The 23999-nt window shown below is 39.6% G+C and overlaps 1 protein-coding gene across 2 annotated transcripts in view; it reads right to left on the reverse strand.

Moving 5' to 3' along the window:
* Positions 1–23999, reverse strand: part of EHHADH (enoyl-CoA hydratase and 3-hydroxyacyl CoA dehydrogenase) — a 67057-nt gene that overhangs the window by 13240 nt on the left and 29818 nt on the right. For both annotated transcript variants that reach the window (XM_054482779.1, XM_063662483.1), the window contains 2 exons: positions 18182–18286; positions 515–856 (listed from right to left, as the gene is read on the reverse strand). In XM_054482779.1, the coding sequence (XP_054338754.1) occupies positions 515–856; positions 18182–18286 (447 nt within the window). The remainder of the gene's footprint in view (positions 1–514; positions 857–18181; positions 18287–23999) is intronic.

Raw genomic sequence — 23999 nt, forward strand, 5'->3', positions numbered from 1 at the left:
TGGGATGCTGAGGCAGGTAGATCACTTGAGGCCAGGAGTTCGAGACCAGCCTGACCAACATGGCGAAGCCCTGTCTCTACTAAAAATACAAAAATTATCTGGGCATGGTGGCAGTAGTCACAGCTACTCAGGAGGCTGAGGAAAGAGAATCACTTGAACCCGGGAGGTGGAGGTTGCAGTGAACCGAGATTGCGCCACTCCACTCCTGCCTGGGTGACAGAGCAAGACTCTGTCTCACAAAAAAAAAAAAAAAAAAAGAATAAAATATTCCCAGTCTGGAGTCAGACCTAGGGTCAGACTTTCACCCTACTCGTGTTTAGCTCACTGTTGAGAAGGCTGGCGTCTCTAGGCCTCTCATGTTAAAGAAGAGAGCTCATGGGGTGGTGTGAGAATTAGCTTAGCTAACACAAGTAATGTGTCTTACGTGAAACCTAGCATCCGGTAGCCCTAAGCAAATGGTAGCACATTACATGAGCAGATTTGGAGGATTCCATTCATTACCCCATGCTCTTACCAACAACACCAACTGAGGAGACAGGCCGCGCTGATGCTGTTTTCCACGATGCTCCGGAGGGAGTTGACCACTTATTTGCTTTCCTTTCAGCTAAGAAAGCATATTGCAGGGCTCTAGCCTGCCCTGATTGAAAAAGATATAGAAACAGCTCCTCCTCCTTCTTGACGCCCACTTCATAGGGATACTGCACAGCAGCCTGGACTGCACGGACACAAGCCTCCTGTGCAAGACATCCAGGGTGCTGCCTCCGCATCTTCAAGAGGGCCTCACTAAAAATGGTGTCCATGTTGGGCAAGCTCTGAATTGGCTTGTTGCAGAGTCTACGGGATTCTAGAGGTTGATCTGAAAGGAATAAGAATGATCAGAGCTTTGGAAATGTTACTTGTACAAAGGGAATGTGAATATATAGTAATAACAGTAACCTGTTCAAATTCAAAGCACAAACTAAAAGCTATTCATTAAGACATTTGATGTACACTAAACGTATGTACACTAATATCTCTGATATCTTTGCCACATAATCCTACAAGATAGAATTTAGTAGGTTCAAAGCAATTTTAGGTTACCTAGTTTAGGCAAAAAAGTTGTATTTTCTTTTTAATCCAAGACCAAGACAATTTTATAAGATTAATGATTAATTAGTTAATCAATAGATTAAATATTATAGATGAAATATTAATCTGTAATTAATATTAATATATTACATATTAATGAGTCTAAGGAAAACAGTTCTGAGTTAATACTTTATTAATTTTTAAAAATTATTTCAGCTTTTATTTTGGATTGAGGATATACATGTGCAGGTTTGTTACATGGGTATATCACATGATGCTGAGGCTCGGGATATGAATAATCCTGTCACCCTGGTAATGAGCACCCAAAAGTTGGTTTTTCAACCTTTGCCATCCTCCCTCCCTTCCCCTGTAGTAGAGACTCTAGTGTCTTTTATTGAGTGAATATTTTACATTCAAAATAACCTTAACTCCATTCCTAATAGTAACAAAAACTTTAGAATACCTAGAAAAGGAGACAGTGTGATATTGATGCAAGGACAGACATACATATCAATGGAAGAGAATTGATCATTCACAAATAAACTCTTACAATTATAGCCAATGATTTTCAACACAGGTGTCCAAACAATTCAATGGAAGAAAGGAGAGTCTCTTTTTTTCATTCAGAATTTTTATTTTAAAACAAAGAATCAGAGCAACATTAATAATAGAAAATCCATATGGAAATATTCACAATCTGCTCAGTGAGAAATGGGAAAACAACTTCCCTGCCTTACTGCCAATCTACTGTTTGAGGAGCCAGAAGTTGACATGAGGTTGGAAGGTCACCTTTTCCAGCTAAATCCCACTGAATAGCTGTGTGCACTTTTATTCAAAGGCTCCACAACCAGAGCGAACAGAACTGAGAACCAAAATACTGTTATTGGCAAGGGTTTGGCTAAAGGGTCTGGCTAAAGGGTCTGAGATGTGTAAGCACCAAGAAGGTATAGGGAGATCGAGCAACATGTGAAAAGAGGGGCTGTAGGAACAAGCACTGAGAAAGTAAGTCAACTATAACCTACTTCCACCCAGAGCAAAGTGACTGTGCACATAAATTCACACTCTCAAGTGTGGGCTACACTGCACACTGACTCATACGATCTCAAACGTGGTTTATTGGAAAGATTCCAGTCCCCTAAGGGCACTCAGCGTAGGACCACAGTGACATGGTAACAGACATACACAAGCATACCGTGACCCTAAAGCAACAACACACTTTAGATAATAATCGTTCAGAAAAAAAATCCTGGAAAGGAGAGTCTTTCAACAAATCGTAGTGGGATAATTGGATATCCACATGCCAAAAACAATCAAACAAACAAAAAAAAACAAACAAAAAAACAAAATTTAGGTCCTTACCTAGCACCATATATAAAAATCAACTGAAAACAGATCACAAATCTAAACTGAAGAACTAATGCTATAAAAATTCTTGAAGAAAATATACAAAAATTTTCAGGACCTTGGGGTCAGGCAAAGTATTCTTAGATACAACACCAAAAGCATGACACACAAAGGAAACAAGAAATCAGACTTCGTAAAAAGTAAACACTTTTGTTCTTCAAAGGATATCAATAAGAAAATGAAATGACAGCCGGGTGCAGTGGCTCACCCCTGTAATCCCAGCACTTTGGGAGGCCGAGGCGGGTGGATTGTCTGAGCTCAGGAGTTCGAGACCAGCCTGGGCAACATGGTGAAACCCCATCTCTACTAAAATACAAAAAATTAGCTGGACATGGTGGTGTGCACCTGTAATCCCAGCTACTCGGGAGGCTGAGGCAGGAGAATTGCTAGAACCTGAGAGGTGGAGGTTGCAGTGAGCTGAGATCACGCCATTGCACTCCAGCCAGGGTGACAGAGCGAGACTCTGTCTCTAAAAAACAGAAAAAAAAAAAATGAAATGACAAGCCATAAACTAGGAGAAAATACTTGTGTGGTAGTCAGAATAACACCCCCCAAATGTTCATGTCTTAATTCCTAGAATCTGTGAATGTATTACCTCACATGGTAAAGAGATGTATAGGTGAGATTAAGATTAAAGACCTTGGCTGGGCGCAGTAACCCACGCCTGTAATTGCAGTACTCTGGGAGGCCGAGTTGGGCAGATCGCTTGAGCTCAGGAGGTTGAGACCAACCTGGGTAACGTGGTGAAACTCTGTCTCTACCAAAAATACAGAAAAATAGCCGAGCATGGTAGCGCACCCCTGTGGTCCCAGCTACTCTGGAGGCTGAAGTGGGAGAATCGTTTGAGCCTGAGAGGTTGCAGTGAGTGAGCCAAGGTCGTGCCACTGCACTGCAGCCTGGGTGACAGAGTGAAACCCCATTAAAAAAAAAAAAAAAAAAATTAGACCTTGAGATGGGGATATTACCCTGTATTATCTGATTGAGCGCAATCTAATCATATGAGTCCTTAAAAGCAGAGAATCTTTCCTGACGGTGGTGAGGGGGATTCAACAAGGAAGAAGGGTTAGAGAAATGCAGCATGCAAAGAACTCGACCTGTTGGCACTGATGTAGCTTTGAATATGAGGAAAGGAGACCAAGAACTAAAGAATGCAGTGTTCTCTAGAAGCTGGGATTGACCTTTAGTTTACAAGGTCGCAAGTATGCAAGCAAGAACATGGGGACGCTGATCCCTACAATGCAAAGTACTGAGTTCTGCCAACAACCCAAATAAGCAGGGAACAGTTTCTCCCCTAGAGCCTCCAGAAAAAGAGTGCACCAGCTGACACCTGGATTTTAGCCCAGGGAGACCTCTACAATACTTCTAGTCTACAGAACTGTAAGAAAGTAATTTCGGATGATTTAAACTGCTAAGCTTGTGGTAATTTGTTATCACAGCAATAGAAAATACAATTGACACATCAAATACCAAATAAATAACTTGTTTCCAGAATATGTAACAAACTCTTATGACTCAATAATTAGGTAAACAATGTAATTTCTTAAACGGGCAAAAATTTGAGCAGTTATTTTATCAAGGAGCATATGTGAATGGCTAATATGCACACGAAAAGATGCTCGACATCATTAGTCATTAAGGAAATGCAAATTAAAACCATAACAAATGTGGTAGACAGCCTCTAAGTAGTGGGCTGTCATTTCTAGGTTAGGTTACAAAAAGACTCTGGCTTCAGTCTTGCTCATACTTTCTTGCCCTGTCAAATTGGTCATTCTGATGGAAGCCAGCTGCCCTGTTGTGAGCCACCCTGTGGTGAAGCCCATGTGGCAAAGAACTGAGGGAGGCTTTCAGCCCACAGTCAGTGAGGAACTGAGGCCCTCAGTACAACAGCCCATACAGAACTGAATCCTACCAACAACCGCTTGAGTGAGTTTGAAAGCAGATTCTCCCCCTGACCCCTAATCAACCTGAGATGACTACAGCCACAGCCAACAACTTGATTGTAGCTTTGTTTGAAATCTGAAAGCCAGAGGACGTAAGACACTTGGATTCTGGACCCACAGAAATTGTGGAATAAATGTTTGATTTTAAGCCACTAAGTTTTGGGGTCATTTGTTATGCAGTTAGACTTACTAGAATGACTATAATAAAAAGACATCACTACTGAATGTTGGTGATGATGTAGAGAAACTGGAAGCCTCATACATTGCTTCTGAGAGTGTAAAACAGCACATTGCTTTGGAAAACAGTTTAGTTGTTTCTTAAAAAGATAAACATAAACTGATTGTTCAACCCAGCAATTTCACTCCCAGGAATCTACACAAGAGAAATGAAAGCATATGCCATAAAGAAAACTTGTCTACAAATATTCATGGCAGCATTATTTATAATAGCAAAATCTGGAAACAATCCAAACATCCATCAACTGTTGAATGAATAAAGAAATTTGATAGAGCCATACAATAGAATATTATTCAGCAATAAAAAGGATCAAACTGTTGATACATGCTACAATACAGATACAGATGAGCCTCAGAGAAACATTATGCTAACTAAAAGAAGCCAGATGCAAAACATTACATACTGTATGATGCCATTTAGATCCAATGTCCAAAAAATGCAAATCTATAGAGACAGAAAGATCAGTGGTTGCCTAGGGCTGGGGATGTGAGTAGGAGTTAGTGGTAATGCGCATGAAAAAACTTTTTGTGGGAGTGGACAAGTCTTAAAATTGATTTATGGGGATGGCTGCACAATCTATAAGGCAAATCACGCCTCATTAAAGCTGTTAAAGTGTATCTAGAAATGAATTTATCAAGAAAGGTACAAGACCTTTCAGAAGATAACTATACCATTTTATTGAAGAACATAAAATAAGACCTTAATAAAAACAGAAAAGCCCTATGCTCCTGGATATAAATATTTAATAGCATAAAAATATAAATATTTTCCATATGTATTATATATGATATTTTAATAAGAATCCTTATGGTACTATTTTAAAAAATAACTTTACAGAATGATTCCAAAGTTTTCATAAAATAATAAATTCATAACAACTTATAGTTACCAAAACTTCAGCTATACCAGAAGTTGTTTTCTATAATGTACTGGCATCTCTTAAAAAATAAAACCATTTTATAAAAAATGTACATCTTAGTTATTTAGACAGAAAGCCTACCAGGGCTTATACCAGAGCAGTTTCACCATAAAAAGACATAGAACATAAGCCCATCTGGCATTGAGCCCCTCTGGCATTGGTGTGTTAGGCGTGTCCAAACAAACGTGAGTAAGGTTTGGATGTAATCATGTGCACATGGTAGTATAGATATATTGTATAATCTCAGCCTCCTTTTTAAATCAAAGAGACAAGAATATTTTCTTAATGCTTGATTAGTAAGTAGTGTTGGAAAGAATGAGTTTCTAAATTAATGATTTCCCATATGATGTTAAAGAATAGGATTCAGGAATGGAGAGAAGACAGTGGTTATAGGCATGTGGTCCCTCTCACCCTACTACTTTGAAAAAACATGAACTGTATCCAATAGGCCCACCAATTACTTGCTCAATTACCCAAAGAGTTAGCCCAATCCTCAATTTAAGGGAAAGCAAACTCAGCAGAGAAGAATGGGAACTCTCCCAGGGTCTACAGATGATTTAATGTGCCGGTGACCTAAAAGGAAGACAAGAATGGACGATGGGGAGAGGAAGGAGAGAACAAGAGCATGGAGGCACAAGTGGAAGAGGAAGGCAGGCTGGTCTTCTGGTGCAATCTATGCCATGTAACAGGGCATAGACAGCGCTGGGATATCTTAGAGTTGGATCTCTGTCTTGTGATACTACCTCTGTTCCCAGCATTCCTGGGGGTGCTTCTCAACATCATAGCACACATCAGATTTATTTGAAGAGTTTAAGAAGTTCAGATGCCCACATCATACCTCAAAATTAACTGTTGAATTTTTTAAGAGTAATCATACCCAGGCCTCACCATAGATTCAGTTAAGAATCTTTGCCGGGCACAGTGGCTCATACCTGTAATCCCAGCACTTTGGGAGGCCGAGGCAGGTGGATCATGAGGTCAGGAGGTCAGGACCAGCCCAGCCCAGCCAAGACAGTGAAACCCCATCTCTACTAAAAATACAAAAATTAGCCAGGTGCGGTGGGTGCCTGCAGTCTCAGCTACTCGGGAGGCTGAGGCAGGAGAATCGCTTGAATCTGGGTGGCAGAGGTTGCAGTGAGCCGAGATTGTGCCACTGCACTCCAGCCTGGGCGACAGAGTGAGACTCTGTCTCAAAAAAAAAAAAAGGAATATATAAAGGTGGGGCCTAGTAAGACTACTCTTGAAAAGTTCAGAAGCTGATTTTAAGGTATAGCCTCTGGGAGCTCCAAGAGCAGAGAGTGTTGTCCGCCACTGAATCAAGGACAGCTGCAGTTCCTGGCAATTTCATTTTAGGCCAGAGATTGAAAAGAAAAGACGGGGGAAAAAAAGAGAGGAGAGAACAAAACTGAAATGAAAAGAAAGCCTGCTTAATGGTGTGCAGTAATTATTTCTGATCAGCATAATCCTATTATCCCGGGGACACTGAAAACCTCGCAGACTGCATATGGGCATTTTGGGAGCTATCCAAGGCACTTGTCTAGACCAGTCCTAGGGCCAAACTAAGCATATCCACTGGAAAATTTTGGATCCGGGCACAATCATAGATAGTTTTTCCCTGCTCAATTTCCTATCTCTTTCTCGCTGCAGCTATAACTAAGGATGCTGTTATCTTACAACTTCGGTTATAAGATATTCAGAATTTCCCCTTTGGGTCTATGAGTACAGTTGTTTTCAAAGTGTATTTCTTGAATACTTGGTAGTTTTCAAGTCACCCAGCAGTACCTATACAATAAGAGAGGCAAGTGTCAGTATGTCAGCATCAGCATTGGCTGCCCAGGGAAATGGGGAGGAAAGGAACTAATCAGTGATTCAAATATACAATTAATTGAATTCTTTCCTTGATCCATTCACATTTTTCTTAGTTCTATGAGGTATTCTATGACATTTTTGATAAAAAAGATAAGTGAGTCACGTTTCTGAAGGAAGAAAAGGAGGTGATTATTTTCCCTTCTTCTTTTGGTGTAATGGCAGGAAAAGATTTTCTCTGCCTAGGATAAAGAGAGACTCAACATGCGGTTCACGGAAATCGTGAACACAGACATCAAGGAATCTGTCTCTCTCTCTCTCTCTCTAACCCTGATAAACAGAAAGCTGTGTCCATCATAAAAGCTTTGCAAAGGACAGACAGAATAACTGCACATTAACGGGCTTCAAGAAGGTGACCCACAGAACTTGTCTAGCAAGTGAAAAGGAAGCTCAATTTAGACATGTGCGTAGGCCTCCTATGTAAGGCAGGTCACTCTGCTCTTTTGAAACATGTTCATATAAATGTTCACAGCAGGTAAAAATAAATTACAAAGTGAAGAAGATAAAATGAAGAGAACGATAAATAAAGCCACTAAGGTTTTTTAAAAGCCACAACTCCAAAAGAACAAATAGACCAAGGGCTTTAGGCAGAATTAGAATTGTTAAAAGTGGCTAACACAGCCCAGCACAGCCACAGGAACAGCACAAGGGTTCATTACAGAGACAAAAACGGAGCATTAGTTTCCAGAGTTGAGACTCCCAGTTGGATAATTCCCTGTGCCCATTCCAGCTGCATAAGGGAGAGAGAGAGAGAGCCTGTAGTCTCTTGGTCTTTGAATAACAGCACACACATTCAGCGTCATGCCAGAAACGTGCACATGAGAACAAGAGTTCTTAGTTCAGAAACAGGCAGGCTGCTAGCCACATGCACGTGCAAATATACAGCATTTTACAGGATGCTCCCCTCCCTAGTTTAGCCAATGCAATTTGGTTTGGCCAAGTAATTCTGCATTGCACTGCTAAATCCATTGCACTGCAGTAGTCTGGGAAGCTTCATAGAATACGAACATTAAAATGCATAAAGCTAATGAACTTCCACAGCCAACTCACCAGGATATAGTGTTAAGTTTGTAGAGAAATGTGCAGCTAAGTCCCAAATTGCATTTTAGGTATGCTAACCTTCTACACTCCCTTCCCACCCATAACTGGTTCCAAAAGCGCTGATTGGAACATTGACCATTGGAAATTCCCTTTTCTCCCTCCTTTCCTATAAGAAGTAGAAACTAAATAAATGTTCTTCATCTTCTTCTTTCGTTGTTGTTGTTATTGTTGTTTTAAAGCAAACATTTGAGCAGTGGGAGTGAGAACAGGCTGAATAATTGGAATATGGTTACAAATGGGAAAAGGGAATACAAAAATTTTACATGTATTTTTAAAGACAGAGACAGACTTTGCATACCACAAAAGTCACCACTTTAAAGTGTATGGTTCAGTGTTTTTCAGAATATTCACAAGGTTGTGCAACCATATGTGTATGTATTTTAACCATGCCTTTCATAACTGATTTACAAAAATATCTTTAAGACTATAGCAGCTAGGTGCGGTAGCTCACACCTGTAATCCCAGCACTTTGGGAGGCAGAGGCAGGTAGATCACTTGGGGTCAGGAGTTCCAGACCAGACTGGTCAACATGGTGAAACCCCGTCTCTACTATAAACACAAAAATTAGCCGAGTGTGCTGGCATGTGCCTGTAATCCCAGTTACCTGGGAGGCTGAGGCAGGAGAATTGCTTGAACCCAGGAGGCGGAGGTTGCAGCGAGCCAAGATTGCACCATTTTACTCCAGCCTGGGTGAAGAAGCAAGACTCTGTCTCATTAAAAAAAAAAAAAGACTATAGGTAGTGTTTGCGTGTCAGGTGTAAAAAAATCAAAACTAGCAAAAATTATCTCCTTTCTTACCCTTGTTCTCTATATATCAATGGTTCTCAAAGTGTGATCCCCAGAACACAGCATCAACATCACCTAAGCATGTTTGTTAGAGATACAAATTCTTGGGCCTCACCCCAGATTTAATGAATCAGAAAGTAATGAGTGGGGCCCTGCTAACCATGCTTTAACAAGCCCACCAAAAAGCAGTTTTGATGCACAGTGAAGTCTGAGGACCATGGCTCTAGATCAAGACAATTGCTCTAGCTTTCCATAACTATAGATTTCTAATAAATGCATATATATTTAATGTAATTAACATATTGAATTTTTGTGGAAACTTTCCTTCAAGTTAATCCATCAATTTTCTTCTGCTAAATGACCACACACTAACAACTGTATTTAAAACGAAGAGGCTGGGTGCGGTGGCTCACGGCTTTAATCCCAGCACTTTGGGAGGTAGAGGCGGGTGGATCACCTGAGGTCAGGAGTTCAAGACCAGCCTGGCCAACATGGTGAAACTCCATCTCTACTAAAACTACAAAAATTAGCTGAGTGTGGTGACGCATGCCTGTAATCCCAGCTACTCCAGAGGCTGAAGCAGGAGAGTTGATTGAACCCGAGAGGCAGAGATTGCAGTGAGCCGAGGTCATGTCATTGCACTCCAGCCTAAGCAACAAGAACGAAACTCCGTCTCAAAAAAAAAGAGAAAAAAGAGGGAAGTGGGGAAGCACAAAAAGAAAAGATAGGCACAAGACCTCAAATGAAAATGAAAGGCAAAATAAATAGGCCTCCTTAAACTACAAATTTGGTAAGAGAATAAATGGCAAATTTAGATAAGATTCTGAATTAATCCTTGGTTGATCTGTCCTTTTCTCTACCTTGATCTCCAGCGTTTGTCTATTACAAAGCAGCACCAAGAAATCATAGGATTTCAAACAGTGGAACTCATTTAAAAAAGAAAAAACAGTAAAAGTCCAAGGGTTTCCATGGGATCTAATCATTAAACCCCAAAACAGACATTACACCCCAAAACCTTACTTGAGTTGTTGCAAGGACAAATAACTAGGCACCCAACCACTGTAGCCTGTGAGGTCTCAGAACATGATTTGAAACCAACTAATTTTGTTGAACCCTTTCTTTTACCAATACATAAAATAAAGCCCCAAAGGTGATTTGTTAAGGTCCCTGTAGCTAAGGCTGAGACCTCTGTCTCTCCTGACCTCCAGTCCCGAGCCCATTTCTCTAACAGACTGCATCCTTTCCACACTGGCCTCCCAAAGGCATCCCTTTTTTTGGGGGGGTAAATTTAATGACTCAGATATTAGGAAAAGATAAATTTTTTTCAAATCAAGAGTCTAGATTACCTACCACCCAAGTACAACCACTACTGAAAATTTGTTACATCGCCTTATAGTTTTTTCCTTATGCAAATACGTATAAGAACACACGCACACACTTGTAAAATTTTCTATCTGGCTGTTTTCTTCTTAATACTATATGTAAGCAATATTCCAAGTTCTTCAACTTTCTTTAAAAATGGAAGTTGTAATAGCTGAATGGAGTCAGTTCATTGAGATTATCGTTTTTACATAATTAATTTCCCAAAACTAAATATTTGAGTTGTTTCCAATATTTTATGATAATCTAAAAGCTTTAGTGAGCATTACTGTATACAGATCTTTGTGTATTTATGTGATTATTTCTGTATGGTAAATTCCTAAGAATAGAAAAGCAAAGTCAAAAGGTATGAGTAATTTTAAGCCTCTGTAAGTGAGTGTCCAGTTGCCTTCTATACAGGATGTATTACGAGCATTCTAATGACAGCTTATTTAAACTCAATCTCACCGTATTTTTTCCATCTGTTCTGATCTGCTTGGCAAAAATTAGTGTCTTTTAAGTCACTGATTTTTTTATTAATAAATTTTAAAAAGCATTTAAGAGTCAAGCATACACTTATTACAACCCAGCAATACTATTCTCAGGTATTTACCCAAAAAAAAGGAAAAACTATGTCTACAAAGACTTGTGTAGGCCCAAAGTGGAAACAAACTAAATGTCCATCAACTGATAATGGATAAACAAATTGTGGTTTACCCACAATGTGGAATACAAGTCAATAAAAAGGAACAAAATATTAATGCATGCAACAATAGGAATGGCTCTCAAAAACATTATACAAAATAAAGCCAGCCACAGAAGACTATATACTACTGCATGATTTCATCCATATGAAATTCTAAAAAAACCATAAAACTATGACAGAAAGTAGGTCACTGGTTGCCTGCGGCCAAGGGGAAGAAAAAAGGATTTATGGGAAATGGGTATGAGAATACTTTTTAGGGTGATAGAACTATATTTTGATTGTGCCAATGGTTACACAACTGTAAACAACTACCAAAATTCACCAAACTCTCCCCTTAAAATGCATCAATTTTATTTGTAGAAATTACACCTCAATAAAGCTGGAAAAAATAAAAACAAAACCAAAAATAATTTAGAAATGTTTGAGAAAACTAACTTATCCTAAGCTGGAGAATAAAACAAAACAAAAGCAAAAATCACTTAAGAAATTTTGGAGAAAAACTAACATTTTCATTTTTGCTTATTTCCTTTCCATTTGTATTTGTATTCATACATACTCTAGATAATGATCATTACTCTATACACGATTATACACTGTATAATTGCAAATACATGTACATTTATATTCTACACATTTTTATACCACAATTTTACATTTTTCTATATAGTCTTCATGATTACAGTTTAAAATAGTAATACATAATTGTCTAAAGCCCTGAAGTGTTAAAAGGTGAATTACAGGTTTAAAGGAAATGGTGCCTCAATATTTGGATGCCACCAAGTGGACAAACTGTATAATGTCATTGAGATTAAACACTATTTTGTAAGTTTTATAAAGTAAAAATGTTTAATTTAATGTTTACAATTAATTTTAAACTGTGAATAAATTAAAGTTATAACCAGACCGTTTTATAAATGTAGCTAAGGTTGAGACCTGAATCCAGGTCTCCTAGATCATGAACCTCATCTATTTCTTGAAGTAACTTAATTCTCAAATCAGAATCTAGGGAAATCACTTAAGGAAAAGAACTTCCTGTTGAAATTGAGACCTTTACAAACTAAAACTACAGATGTGAATGACAGACACGGGTCTACCTTTAGCAAACCAAAGAATCATTTAGGGACCTCCAAATGCAAATAGCCTTTGCTGTGTAGTCTGTCAAGTGACTTCTAACAAAACAATAAGCCCCCTCGGGAAGCACAATGATGAAAACACAGTGAAGGTTGCCTGAAAGGCAGAGAAAAATAGTAGGAAATTTATTTCTATTTGGGCAAGGACTTGCTGATTCTCTTTAGGTGTCTCCATTATTTTCTCCCCATTGTTCCTCACCTCTCCAGTTCAAGCTTTTACTTTCACATTGAAAGAGTAATTGGCTAGAGCCACAAAAAAGAAAGATTATTTCAGGAAAGTGTTTGGTCTCTGCCAAGGTCAACAAAAGAATGACTCCTTCAAAAGAATGCCTTTGAACAACACTGGGCCATTGCCTGCCACCAAGCGGGAGACCAGCACTCTGTTCTGCCTGTAACCCAATACTCTTCCCAATTATTTTTTTCTGGCAATTTTTACCCTCTCCATCTTGCTGATTTAAAGCTGACAACACCCATAGACTGAAAAGAAACTGTTTAAAAAGAAACAAACAAAAAAACCTCTAGGAGTGCCACTGAAAGAACTCTGAAAGGAACATCCCGAGTCCATAAAGTAAGAAACCACTGAGAGAAAGACATAACTCAGTTTGTGGAGACAGAAGTTCTCAAGGCCCACAGCTTTACTGCGGTAAATTATAGAGCCTGTGATATGGTTTAGATGTGTGTCCGCTCCAAATCTCATGTCGAAATGTGATCCCCATTGTTCGAGGTGGGAGCCTGGTGGGAGGTTACTGGGTCAAGGGAGCTGATCCCTCAGGAACGGTTTAGTACCATCCCCTTGGTGATAAGAGAGTTTTCACTCAGTTGATGAGAGATCTGCTTGTTTAAAAGAGTTTGGGGCCGGGTGCAGTGGCTCATGCCTGTAATCCCAGCACTTTGGGAGGTCAAGGCAGGCAGATCACGAGGTCAGGAGTTCGAGATCAGCCTGGCAAACATAGTGAAACCCCGTCTCTACTAAAAATACAAAAATTAGCCAGGCATGGTGGTGGACACCTGTAGTCCCAGCTACTCGGGCTGCTGAGGCAAGAGAATCACTTGAACCCAGGAGGCAGAGATTGTGGTGAGCCAAGATTGCACCACTGTACTCCAGCCTGGGCAACAGAGCAGGACTCCGTCTCAGAAAAAAAAAAAAAGAGTTTGGGACCTCCACACTTCTCTCCTGCTCTCTTGCCATATGACGTGCCTATTCCTGCTTCACCTTCAACCACGGGTAAAAGGTCTGAGACCTCACCAGAAGCTGAGCAGATGCTGGTACCATGCTTGTACAACCTGTGGAACTGTAGGCCAATTAAACCTTTTTTCTTTATAAATTACCCAGCCTCAGGATTTTCTTCTTTTTTTTTCTCGAGATGGAGTCTGGTTCTGTCGCCCAGGCTGGAGTGCAGTGGTGCCATCGCGGCTCACTGCAAGCTCCGCCTCCCGGGTTCACGCCATTCTCCTACCTCAGCCTCCCGAGTAGCTGGGACTACAGGCGCCCGCCACCACGCCTGGCTAATTTTTTGTATTTTTTAGTAGACACAGGGTTTCACCGTGTTAGCCAGGATGGTCTCGATCTCCTGACCTCGTGATCTGCCCGCCTCGGCCTCCCAAAGTGCTGGGATTACAGGCGTGAGCCACCGCGCCTGGCCAGGATTTTCTTTATAGCAACACAACAGACTAGCACAGCCTGTCTTTGATCTACTGAAGTGTTTGTCTGGTTGGTTGTTTTAATATTTTTTTAAATTTTATGTTCTGGGATACATGTGCAGAATGTGCAGTTTTGTTACATAGGGTAAACGTGTGCCATGACGATTTGCTGCACCTGTCAACCCATCACCTAGATATTAAGCCCAGCATCCATTAGCTATTTATCCTGATGCTCCCCCTCCCCCTCCCCTCTGCCGACAACCCCCAGTATGTGTTGTTCCCCTCCCTGGGTCCATGTGTTCTCATTGCTCAGCTCCCACTTATAAGTGAGAGGATGCGGTATCTCATTTTCTGTTCCTGCATTAGTTTGCTAAGGATAATGGCTTCCAGCTCCATCTATGTTCCGTAAAGGACATGATCTCATTCCTTTTTATGGCTACGTAGTATTCCATGGTGTATATGTACCACATTTTCTTTATCCAGTCTATCATTGATGGGCATTTGGATTGGTTCCATGTCTTTGCTATTGTGAATAGTGCTGCAATGAACATACACATGCATGTATCTTTATAATACAGAATGATTTATATCCCTTTAGGTATATATCCAGTAATGGGATTGCTGGGTCAAATGGTATTTCTGGTTCTAGGTCTTTGGGGAATCGCCACACTGTCGTTCACAATGGCTGAACTAATTTACATTCCCACCAACAGTGTAAAAGCGATCCTATTTCTCCATAGCCTCACCAGCATCTATCTGTTGTTTCTCGACTTTAGTAATCGCCATTCTGACTGGCATGAAATGGTATCTCATTGTGGTTTAAATTTGCATTTCTCTAATGATCAGTGATGCTGAGCTTTTTTTCATATGTTTGTTGGCTGCATAAACGTCTTCTTTTGAGAAGTGTCTGTTTTTCTTGTCCTTTGCTCACTCTTTAATGGGGTTGTTTTTTTCTTGTAAATTTGTTTAAGGTCCTTGCAGATTCTGGATATTAGACCTTTTTCAGATGGATAGATTGCAAACATTTTCTCCCATTCTGTAGGTTGTCTGTTCACTCTGATGATAGTTTCTTTTGCTGTGCAGAAGCTCTTTAGTTTAATTAGATCCCATTTGTTAATTTTAGCTTTTGTTGCAGTTGCTTTTGATGTTTTAATCATGAAATCTTTGCCCATGCCTGTGTCCCAAATGGTGTTGCCTAGATTTTCTTCTAGGGTTTTTACAGTTTTGGGTTTTACACTTAAGTCTTTAATCCATCTTGAGTTAATTTTTGTATAAGATGTAAGGAAAGGGTCCTGTTTCAATTTTCTGCATATGGCTAGCCAGTTCTCCCAGCACCATTTATTAAATAGGGAATCCTTTCCCCATTACTTGTTTTTGTCAGGTTTGTCAAAGAGCAGATGGTTGCAGATGTGTGGACTTATTTCTGAGTTCTCTATTCTATTCCATTGGTCTACGTGTCTGTTTTAGTACAGTACCACGTTGTTTTGGTGACTGTAGCCTTGTTGTATAGTTTGAAGTTGGTAGTGTGATGCCTCCAGCTTTGTTCTTTTTGCTTAGGATTGTCTTGGCTATATGGGCTCTTTTTGGGTTCCATATGAATTTTAAAGTAGTTTTTTTTCTAATTCTGTGAAAAATGTCAATGGTAATTTAATGGGAATAGCATTGAATCTATAAATTACTTTGGGCAGTATGGCCATTTTCACAATATTGATTCTTCCTTCCTATCCACAAGTATGGGATATTTTTCCATTTGTTTGTGTCCTCTACTGATTTCCTTTAGCAGTGGTTTGTAGTTCTCCTTGAATCTTCACTTCCCTTGTTAGCTGTATTCCTATGTATTTTATTCTCTTTGTAGCAATCGTGAATGGGAGTTCATCCATGATTTGGCTCTCTGCTTGTCTACTATTAGTATATAGGAATGCTTGTGATTTTTGCACATTGATTTTGTATCCTGAGACTTTGCTGCAGTTACTTATCAGCTTAAGAAACTTTTGGGCTGAGAAGATGGGGTTTTCTAGGTATAGGATCATGTCATCTGTAAACAGAGACAGTTTGACTTCCCCTCTTCCTATTTTAGTATCTTTTTTTTTTTTTTGAGAAGTAGTCTCGCTCTGTCACCTAGGCTGGAGTGCAGTGGCGTGATCTCGGCTGACTGCAATCTCTGCTTCCCGAGTTCAAGCAATTCTCCTGCTTCAGGCTCCCAAGTAGCTAGGATTACAGGAACCTGCCACCACGCCCAGCTAATTTCTGTATTTTTGGTAGAGACAGGCTTTCACCATGTTGGCCAGGTTGGTCTTGAACTCCTGACTTCACATGATCTACCCACCTTAGCCTCCCAAAGTACTGGGATTACAGGCAGGAGCCACTGCGCCCAGCCCTTGAATACCTTTTATTTCTTTTGCCTGATTGCCTTGGCCAGAACTTCCAATACTATGTTGAATAGGAGTGGTGAGAGAGGGCATCCTTGTCTTGTGCCAGTTTTCAAAGGGAATGCTTCCAGCTTTTGCCCATTCAGTCTAATATTGCTTATGGGTTTGTCATAAACGGCTCTTATTATTTTGAGGTATGTTCCATCAATACTTAGTTTATTGAGAGTTTTTAACATGAAGGGATGTTGAATTTTATCCAAGTCCTTTTCTACATCTATTGAGATAATCATGTGGTTTTTGTCAAGTTCTGTTTATGTGATAAATTATGTTTATTGATTTGTGTATGTTGAACCAGCCTTGCATCCCGGGGATGAAGCCGACTTGATCGTGGTGGATAAGCTGTTTGATGTGATGCTGGATTCAGTTTGCCAGTATATGTATATATTTTAAATTGAGATGGAGTCTCGCTCTGTCACCCAGGCTGGAGTGTGGTGGCACGATCTCAGCTCACTGAAACCTCTGCCTCCTGGGTTCAAGCAATTCTCATGCCTCAGCCTCCCAAGTACCTGGGATTACAGGTGTGCGCCACCATGCCCAGCTAATTTTTGTATTTTTAGTAGAGACAGGGTTTTACCATGTTGGCCAGACTGGTCTCGAACTCCTGACCTCAAGTGATCCACCCGCCTCGACCTCCCAAAAGTGCTGGTATTACAGGCATGAGCCACTGTGCCTGGCCTAGTTTGCCAGTATTTTATTGAGGATTTTTGCATTAATGTTCATCAGGGATATTGGCCTGAAGTTTTGTTTTTTTGTTGTATCTCCGGCAGGTTTTGGTATCGGGATGATGCTGACCTCATAAAATGAGTTAGGGAGGAGTCCCTCTTTTTTAATAGGAAAAACATTCATGTGATAAAAAATTTAAAAAGCTACAGCAGGTAAACAGTGAAAAGTCTCCTTCCAGTAGCTTCTGCTGGCTGACCAGCCCTATTCCCAGAGGCAGCCAGAGATTAAACATTTGTGAATCTCTACAGAAATATTTTATGCATGAACAGTTAGATATATACATTTTCCCCATATTCTATCCCACCCCTCCTTTTTGTTATACCAATGGCAAACTACTATATACAATAATGCTTTTTTCACTTAATAATGTATCATGGGCTTCATACCATATCAGTACACACAGTTTCTCATTCATTTTTAAGCAGTATCACATTCTATCACATGGATGTACCATAAGAGTTCCTTATTTATTTATTTTTATTTTTATTATTTTTATTTATTTATTTATTTTTATTTTTTGAGACAGAGTCTTGCTTTGTCTCCCAGTCTGGAGTGCAGTGGCACAATCTCTGCTTACTGCAAGCTCCACCTCCTGGGTTCAAGCGATTCTCCTGCCTCAGCCTCCTGAGTAGCTGGGACTACAGGTGTCTGCCACCACGCCTGGCTAATTTTTTCTATTTTTAGTAGAGATGGGGTTTCACCATGTTAGCCAGGATGGTTTCGATCTCTTGACCTCGTGATCTGCCCACCTCGGCCTCCCAAAGTGCTGGGATTACAGGCGTGAGCCACTGCGCCTGGCCAGGAGTTTCTTATTTAAATGAACATGTATCTTGTTTACAGTCTTTGGCTATTTTTATTATTATCTTCTTACCTGAAACTCTCTGAGCAAATCTGATTGCTTCTTCAACCGGGTCTGAGTTCACAACTTTATCTAGAATGCCCAGCTTGAGTGCTTCATCTGCTAAAATATGTCTTCCTGAAATAAACAACAACAACAACAACAAAAAATCAAAGAACGATGTAAGATTAAAGCAAAAGCATTACTCTCTCTAGTAGGAAAGGCTGTCTGGATATAAATATCTATTATTGAATGAAATAAGTAAGAACCACACTCACTGAAAGAGTAGAAAGATCACCACTGAGGTAACCAGGAAACTTGGATTCAAGCTCCAGCTCTAGTTTCCACTATTTGTGTGACCATGAAGAACTGCACCAGGACCACAATTTCCTCATTGGCAAATGGCAATAATTAGGCTTATCTCAGTAATTCTGATTATTAAATAAGAATAATAGATTCTCTTTATGTTCTATAAATCTCTATAGAAGTACTTTATGAACTACAAATCTCCATAGAAATGTGAGATGTTTAGTTTTTAATAATAATAATAGAAGTAGTAGCAGCCGAGTAATATATAGTATCTACCTTATCCCTAGCACACACCATTGGCTGTGGTTGGTTAAAAAAAAAAAAAAAAAAGGACCGGGCACGGTGGCTCACGCCTGTAATCCCAGCACTTTGGGAGGCCGAGGCGGGAAGATCACCTGAGGTCAGGAGTTCGAGACCAGCCTGGCCAACATGGTGAAACCCTGTCTCTACTAAAAATACAAAAATTAGCTGGGCATGGTGGTGGGGCACCTGTAATCCCAGCTACTCAGGAGGCTGAGGCAGGAGAATCGCTTGAACCCAGGAGGTGGAGATTACATTGGGCTGAGATCACACCACTGCACTCCAGCCTGGGCAACAGAGCTAGACTCCATCTCTAAAAAAAGAGAGAGAGAAAAAATTTAAAAAAAGATAGTCTCCAGACAAAAATATGGTTAGCTCAATGAGAAAAAAATTAAGTTGACATTCTATAAGGTATAATTAAAATTACACAGGACAAATGGGAAGGACTTCTGCCAGTTTTTGGCTACCCAGCATCTCAACTCCTCCCTTAGTTTGTGGAATTGCTATTGTGTGAGCTTTGAAGCCCTGCCTCCTACTACAGAAGCTGAAAAGGACACAGATGATTAGACAATTGACAATTTGACTGTGGCAGCTGGAGTGTGGCCCATGACCCCAGTTAGTGAACTGAGTGCTCTGTTGAGGGTTTTTAGCTTGGAGTTAGTGACACTAAGCAGCAGCAACAGGTTAAATCTCATTTCACAGGTGCCAATATCTAGTGTCTGGCAGTGGTGGTGCTGGTACATTTAGTGTCCAATCATGCCATTGGCATCCTCCAGTACAGAATGTCAGCAATAGGGGATATAGAAGTTTGATGAGGGTTTGCACCGTTCCTAAATTTGCCTTGACAGTTCTTCACCAGTTGTAAATATGCAATTTGATCTGCATATTCTGAGGTAAGAGGTAGGGGATATCAGCATCCCCTACCCCAGGGTCAGAAGGAAGGAGACAGTGACACATTGCTTGCTTTCTTGCCAGTACCATCTTGCTTTCTGAAAAGAAACCATCAAATCTGTCTTGGTGGCAACAGTCCCACAGTCTTCACTGCACTTACAGTGTTGGTGGATGCCATCGGAGACAAACCCTCCATTCCTGGTTCTTATTAGTGCTTCAGAGAACTACAAATGAGTTTTCTTGATTGGGTAGAAAGTTCAGTGATTTTTTTTGGTAGGTGTCTCTTTGAAAAGCAGTATTTGGGCAGTTTTCTGCAAGTATCTCTGAAAACAGGCTTTCAGATCTCCTGGAGTAAGGAGTAGGGTAGGAAGTACATAAGTGGTTTCCGGGGTCAAGTATCCTGTGTATAAAATCACTTTGGTAAGGAGACAGTAAATCAGCCTACCCAGGTTAAGGGAACCAAGCAAACAGAAAATGGGATATGGAAACCTGGATAGTATTAGAAAAGGATTTTGAGGTCAACTAAGCAGGGAGAATGTGAGCTACTCCCAGATAGACTAAAAATTTCTTTAGCTGTAATGATTTCTTCTGGCTTGGATTTCACAAAATTGGGAGAGTACCACTACTATTCTAACAGAGTTAATGGGATTCCAAGTACAGTCATATACCATATAATAACATTTCTGTCAACAACATATATATGATGGTGGTCCCATATGATTACAATATCATATTTTTACTGTACCTTTTCTATGTTTAGATGTGTTTAGATACGTAAATACTTTCCATTGTGTTACAATTGCCTACAGTATTCAGTACAGTAACATGCTGCACAGGTTTGTAGCCTAGGAACAATAGGCCATACCTTATAGCCTAGGTGTGTAATAGGCTATACCATCTAGGTTTGTGTAAGTAAACCACGACGGCCACATAACAACAAACTTGCCTAATGATTTCTCAGAATATGTCTCGTTGTTCAATGATGCATAGCTGGACTTTTATCCTGTTTCAAAGAACTAAGGATCTAAAGACATGGCTCTGTATATCCAATCCAGATTCTTGGGCTGTAATTTAAAATTGTTTTTTCTTATGACATCGTTAAGTGTAGATGACAACCACTGTCCAATGGGCTCTAATAAGAACCCTGTGTGCCCTAAGGGAACTGAGGCTGAGAGGTCTCTTCTCCAACCTGAGTAATCTCAATTTTTTCCAATTTTCTTGATAGCTTCTTTTCTAACCTTTACAATTTTTTTGCACACGGAACTCTTTCCAAATGTCATATTCAGGTTTTCCTAAAATTGTGCAGACTACTTAAAAAGACAGGTGTATCATTCTACTGTTAGCTTTCGTCTAATTCACTGTGACCTTTTCTATGCAAATCAAAACCCCATCATATTCTTACTGTTTTTACCTCTTTTCTGCATGTTAAAAATAGTGATGTTTCTTTAAGCAGTGCTTTGGGAAAAGGCCAATCCTAGTTCATTTTATTTCTTTTTGTCAAAGCCAGTTTTCCTGATTTCTTCCAATAATCTTGGTTTCAGGCAATACTGCAAATAAGGCCACACAATTATTCAATATTCCCCCATATGCTTTAAGCTTCTGTAAACCCTCAAATTTACAGACTCATTTCACACTATTATGATTTCCTCCTATATTTTAGGCTTCTTTGCTTCCTATTTTGTCTTTTGCACAATAAATTGTCTCATGTGCTTTGAATTTCTGTAGTAGGTTGGATCCTAAGCATCCTTTTATGAATTTGACATTACATACTTAAAACAGTTCACATTCTTTAAACTGTACTTATTATACCATTATAAATTAAAACAATATCTAACTTGATTTATTGAAGGAAATAAATGTCATATTTCTGGTCTAACTATCCTTTTATACACTACAGATTTATAAAATCATCCCCCCATTTAAAGGAAAAATCCATTTTTAATGCATATAGCCTCATGATATTTTTTTTTCCTTTTTTTTTTTTTTTTTTTTTGAGATGGAGTCTCACTGTCACCCAGGCTGGAGTGCAGTGGTGCAATCTCAGCTCACTGCAACCTCTGCTTACCGGATTCAAGTGATTCTCCTGCCTCAGTCTCTCGAGTAGTTGGTACTACAGGCGCACGCCACCACCCCCAGCTACTTTTTTGTATTTTTAGTGGAGACGAGGTTTCACCATGTTGACCAGGCTGGTATCAAACTCCTGACCTTAGGTGATCCACCTGCCATGGACTCGGAAAGTGCTGGGATTATAGGCATGGGCCACTGTGCCCGGCTTGCCTCACATTATTTTCTCATTTGGCTAATGTATACACAATTTTATATCATGGTTTCTATGTCAAAAGATATGGATTTCTACTAGCAGTTCTCAAACGGGTCTTAGGACCCCTTTGCACTCTTAAAAATTATGGAGAACTCCAAAAAGCTTGCGTTTATGTAGGTTATATCTATCAATATTTACTGTATTAGAAATTAAAACTGCAAGCTTTTGTCTGGGTGTAGAAATTACAAGTCCAGATGTGGTGGCTCACACCTGTAATCCCAGCACTTTGGGAGGCCAAGGCGGGAGGATCACCTGAGGTCAGGAGTTTGAGACCAGCCTGGCCAACATGGTGCCCCCCGCCCCCTGTTTCTACTAAAAATACAAAAATTGGCTGGGTGTGGCACGAGCCTGTGGTCCCAGCTACTTGGAGGCTGAAGCAGGATAACTGCTTGAACCCGGGAGGTGGAGGCTGCAGTGAGCCAAGATCGTGCCACTGCACTCCAGCCTGGGCGACAATGGGAGATACCATCTCAGAAAAAAAAAAAAAAGAAAAATCACTGCAAGCTTTAAAAATGTTTCTTTATTAGCTCATTTTAAAATAATAAACTCACTGCATGTTAGCATACATGTTTTTATGCAAAATAATTATATAAAAAATTTAAAAATTAGTGAGAAGAGTGCAATTGTTTTATATTTTTGCAAATTTATTTACTGTCTGATTTAACAGAAGACAGCTGCATTCTCATTCTCCTATTGCTTCTGCATTCAATCTGTTGTGATAGGACACGGCATATTACAGTCTCTGGAAAATTCCACTACACATTTGTGAGAAAGGCAAGTAATGTCTTATTATTATGAAAATAGATCTGATCTCAAGGACTCTGTAAAGGTCTTAGGCCACACCCAAGAGTCCCTGGACCACACTTTAAGAACCTTGCGATTTAGATCATCATTCTTCATAAATATTACATAGCATCCTAGTATGTGAATGTTCCACAGCATTTACTTGTGGCTGGTATAATTTTAGTTCCTTTGAAAGTAACCTTTCGTTTTATTTGTTTTTATCCTTGGGAAGCTTGCAGGATTCTATTTTCTGGAAGTTTAAAATCTTTACCAAGACACATCAAAGAATTATCTCCTCATCAGTTTTTCCAGGAAAATGGCATGCTTGTTAAAGTACAATCTCTGATGCTATTTAATGTCTGAAGAATTTCTTCTATTTTTTCTTTTAGTTATTGCTTTCATTTTTTTTGCCTTGTGCTTTGGGAGCACTTATTATTCAAAGCAGAGATCTCTGTTATGTATCTTCCATGTCTGCTATCTTCATTTACATTTTATTTATCTTTTTGTTAAATTCTTTTGAATTCTTTAGATGTGTCTCTTTTTATCCTCCATGTTGTTGATTCTGTAATCTATCCTATCACATCTTTTTATTGCTTCAAAAAGAAATTATTTTGGCTAAGGTTTTGATTTTAAATACGGTGTTCTTATTTAACAAAATATTTTCTTTTCTAATTTAGAATAATGTGAGTTTTCTAAAAGTTTTTGTTTTCTTTAGTGTTTCAGCAGACTGATGTTTACGTTTCTTTTTTTTAAGTCATAAAATATTTTCATAGGTTTTAGGGTTGCAGTTGTTTTAGTTTTAAGAATTTTTGTGTGTCTGTTTCTTTTGGTCATAGAACAATATTTGCTGATATTAATTATTTCTGCCTGAGAGCCTTGAGGTGCTAGTACTAAAAAATGTATAGAGAAAACCCACCTGGACCTACAGCTAAAAGGCAGGCAGGATAAAGATGTTACTCCCAATTCCTCTTTCCCCCCACAGTATTCTGGGTAGTAAGAGGTATCCCACCGAAGTCTAGAGCTCAAAGCCTGTCCTGTGAATGAGTATAGAGAAACTTATCAGGGCTGGGGCCAAGCTTTATGAGAATACAGCAGAGCTTTCTATGCTTTTCTGTGAACAAAGAGGACAGCGCCTAGAAAATAAAACAGAAAGAGGAGCAGGACACATGTAGTCCTGTCAGTTGATTGGACGGAGAACATCAGCGAACGAACTGCAATATGATCAGGCATATCCTTTGTGGTTACTGC

This window comes from Pongo pygmaeus, chromosome 2, assembly GCF_028885625.2.
Source record: "Pongo pygmaeus isolate AG05252 chromosome 2, NHGRI_mPonPyg2-v2.0_pri, whole genome shotgun sequence".
Classification (NCBI taxonomy): domain Eukaryota; kingdom Metazoa; phylum Chordata; class Mammalia; order Primates; family Hominidae; genus Pongo; species Pongo pygmaeus.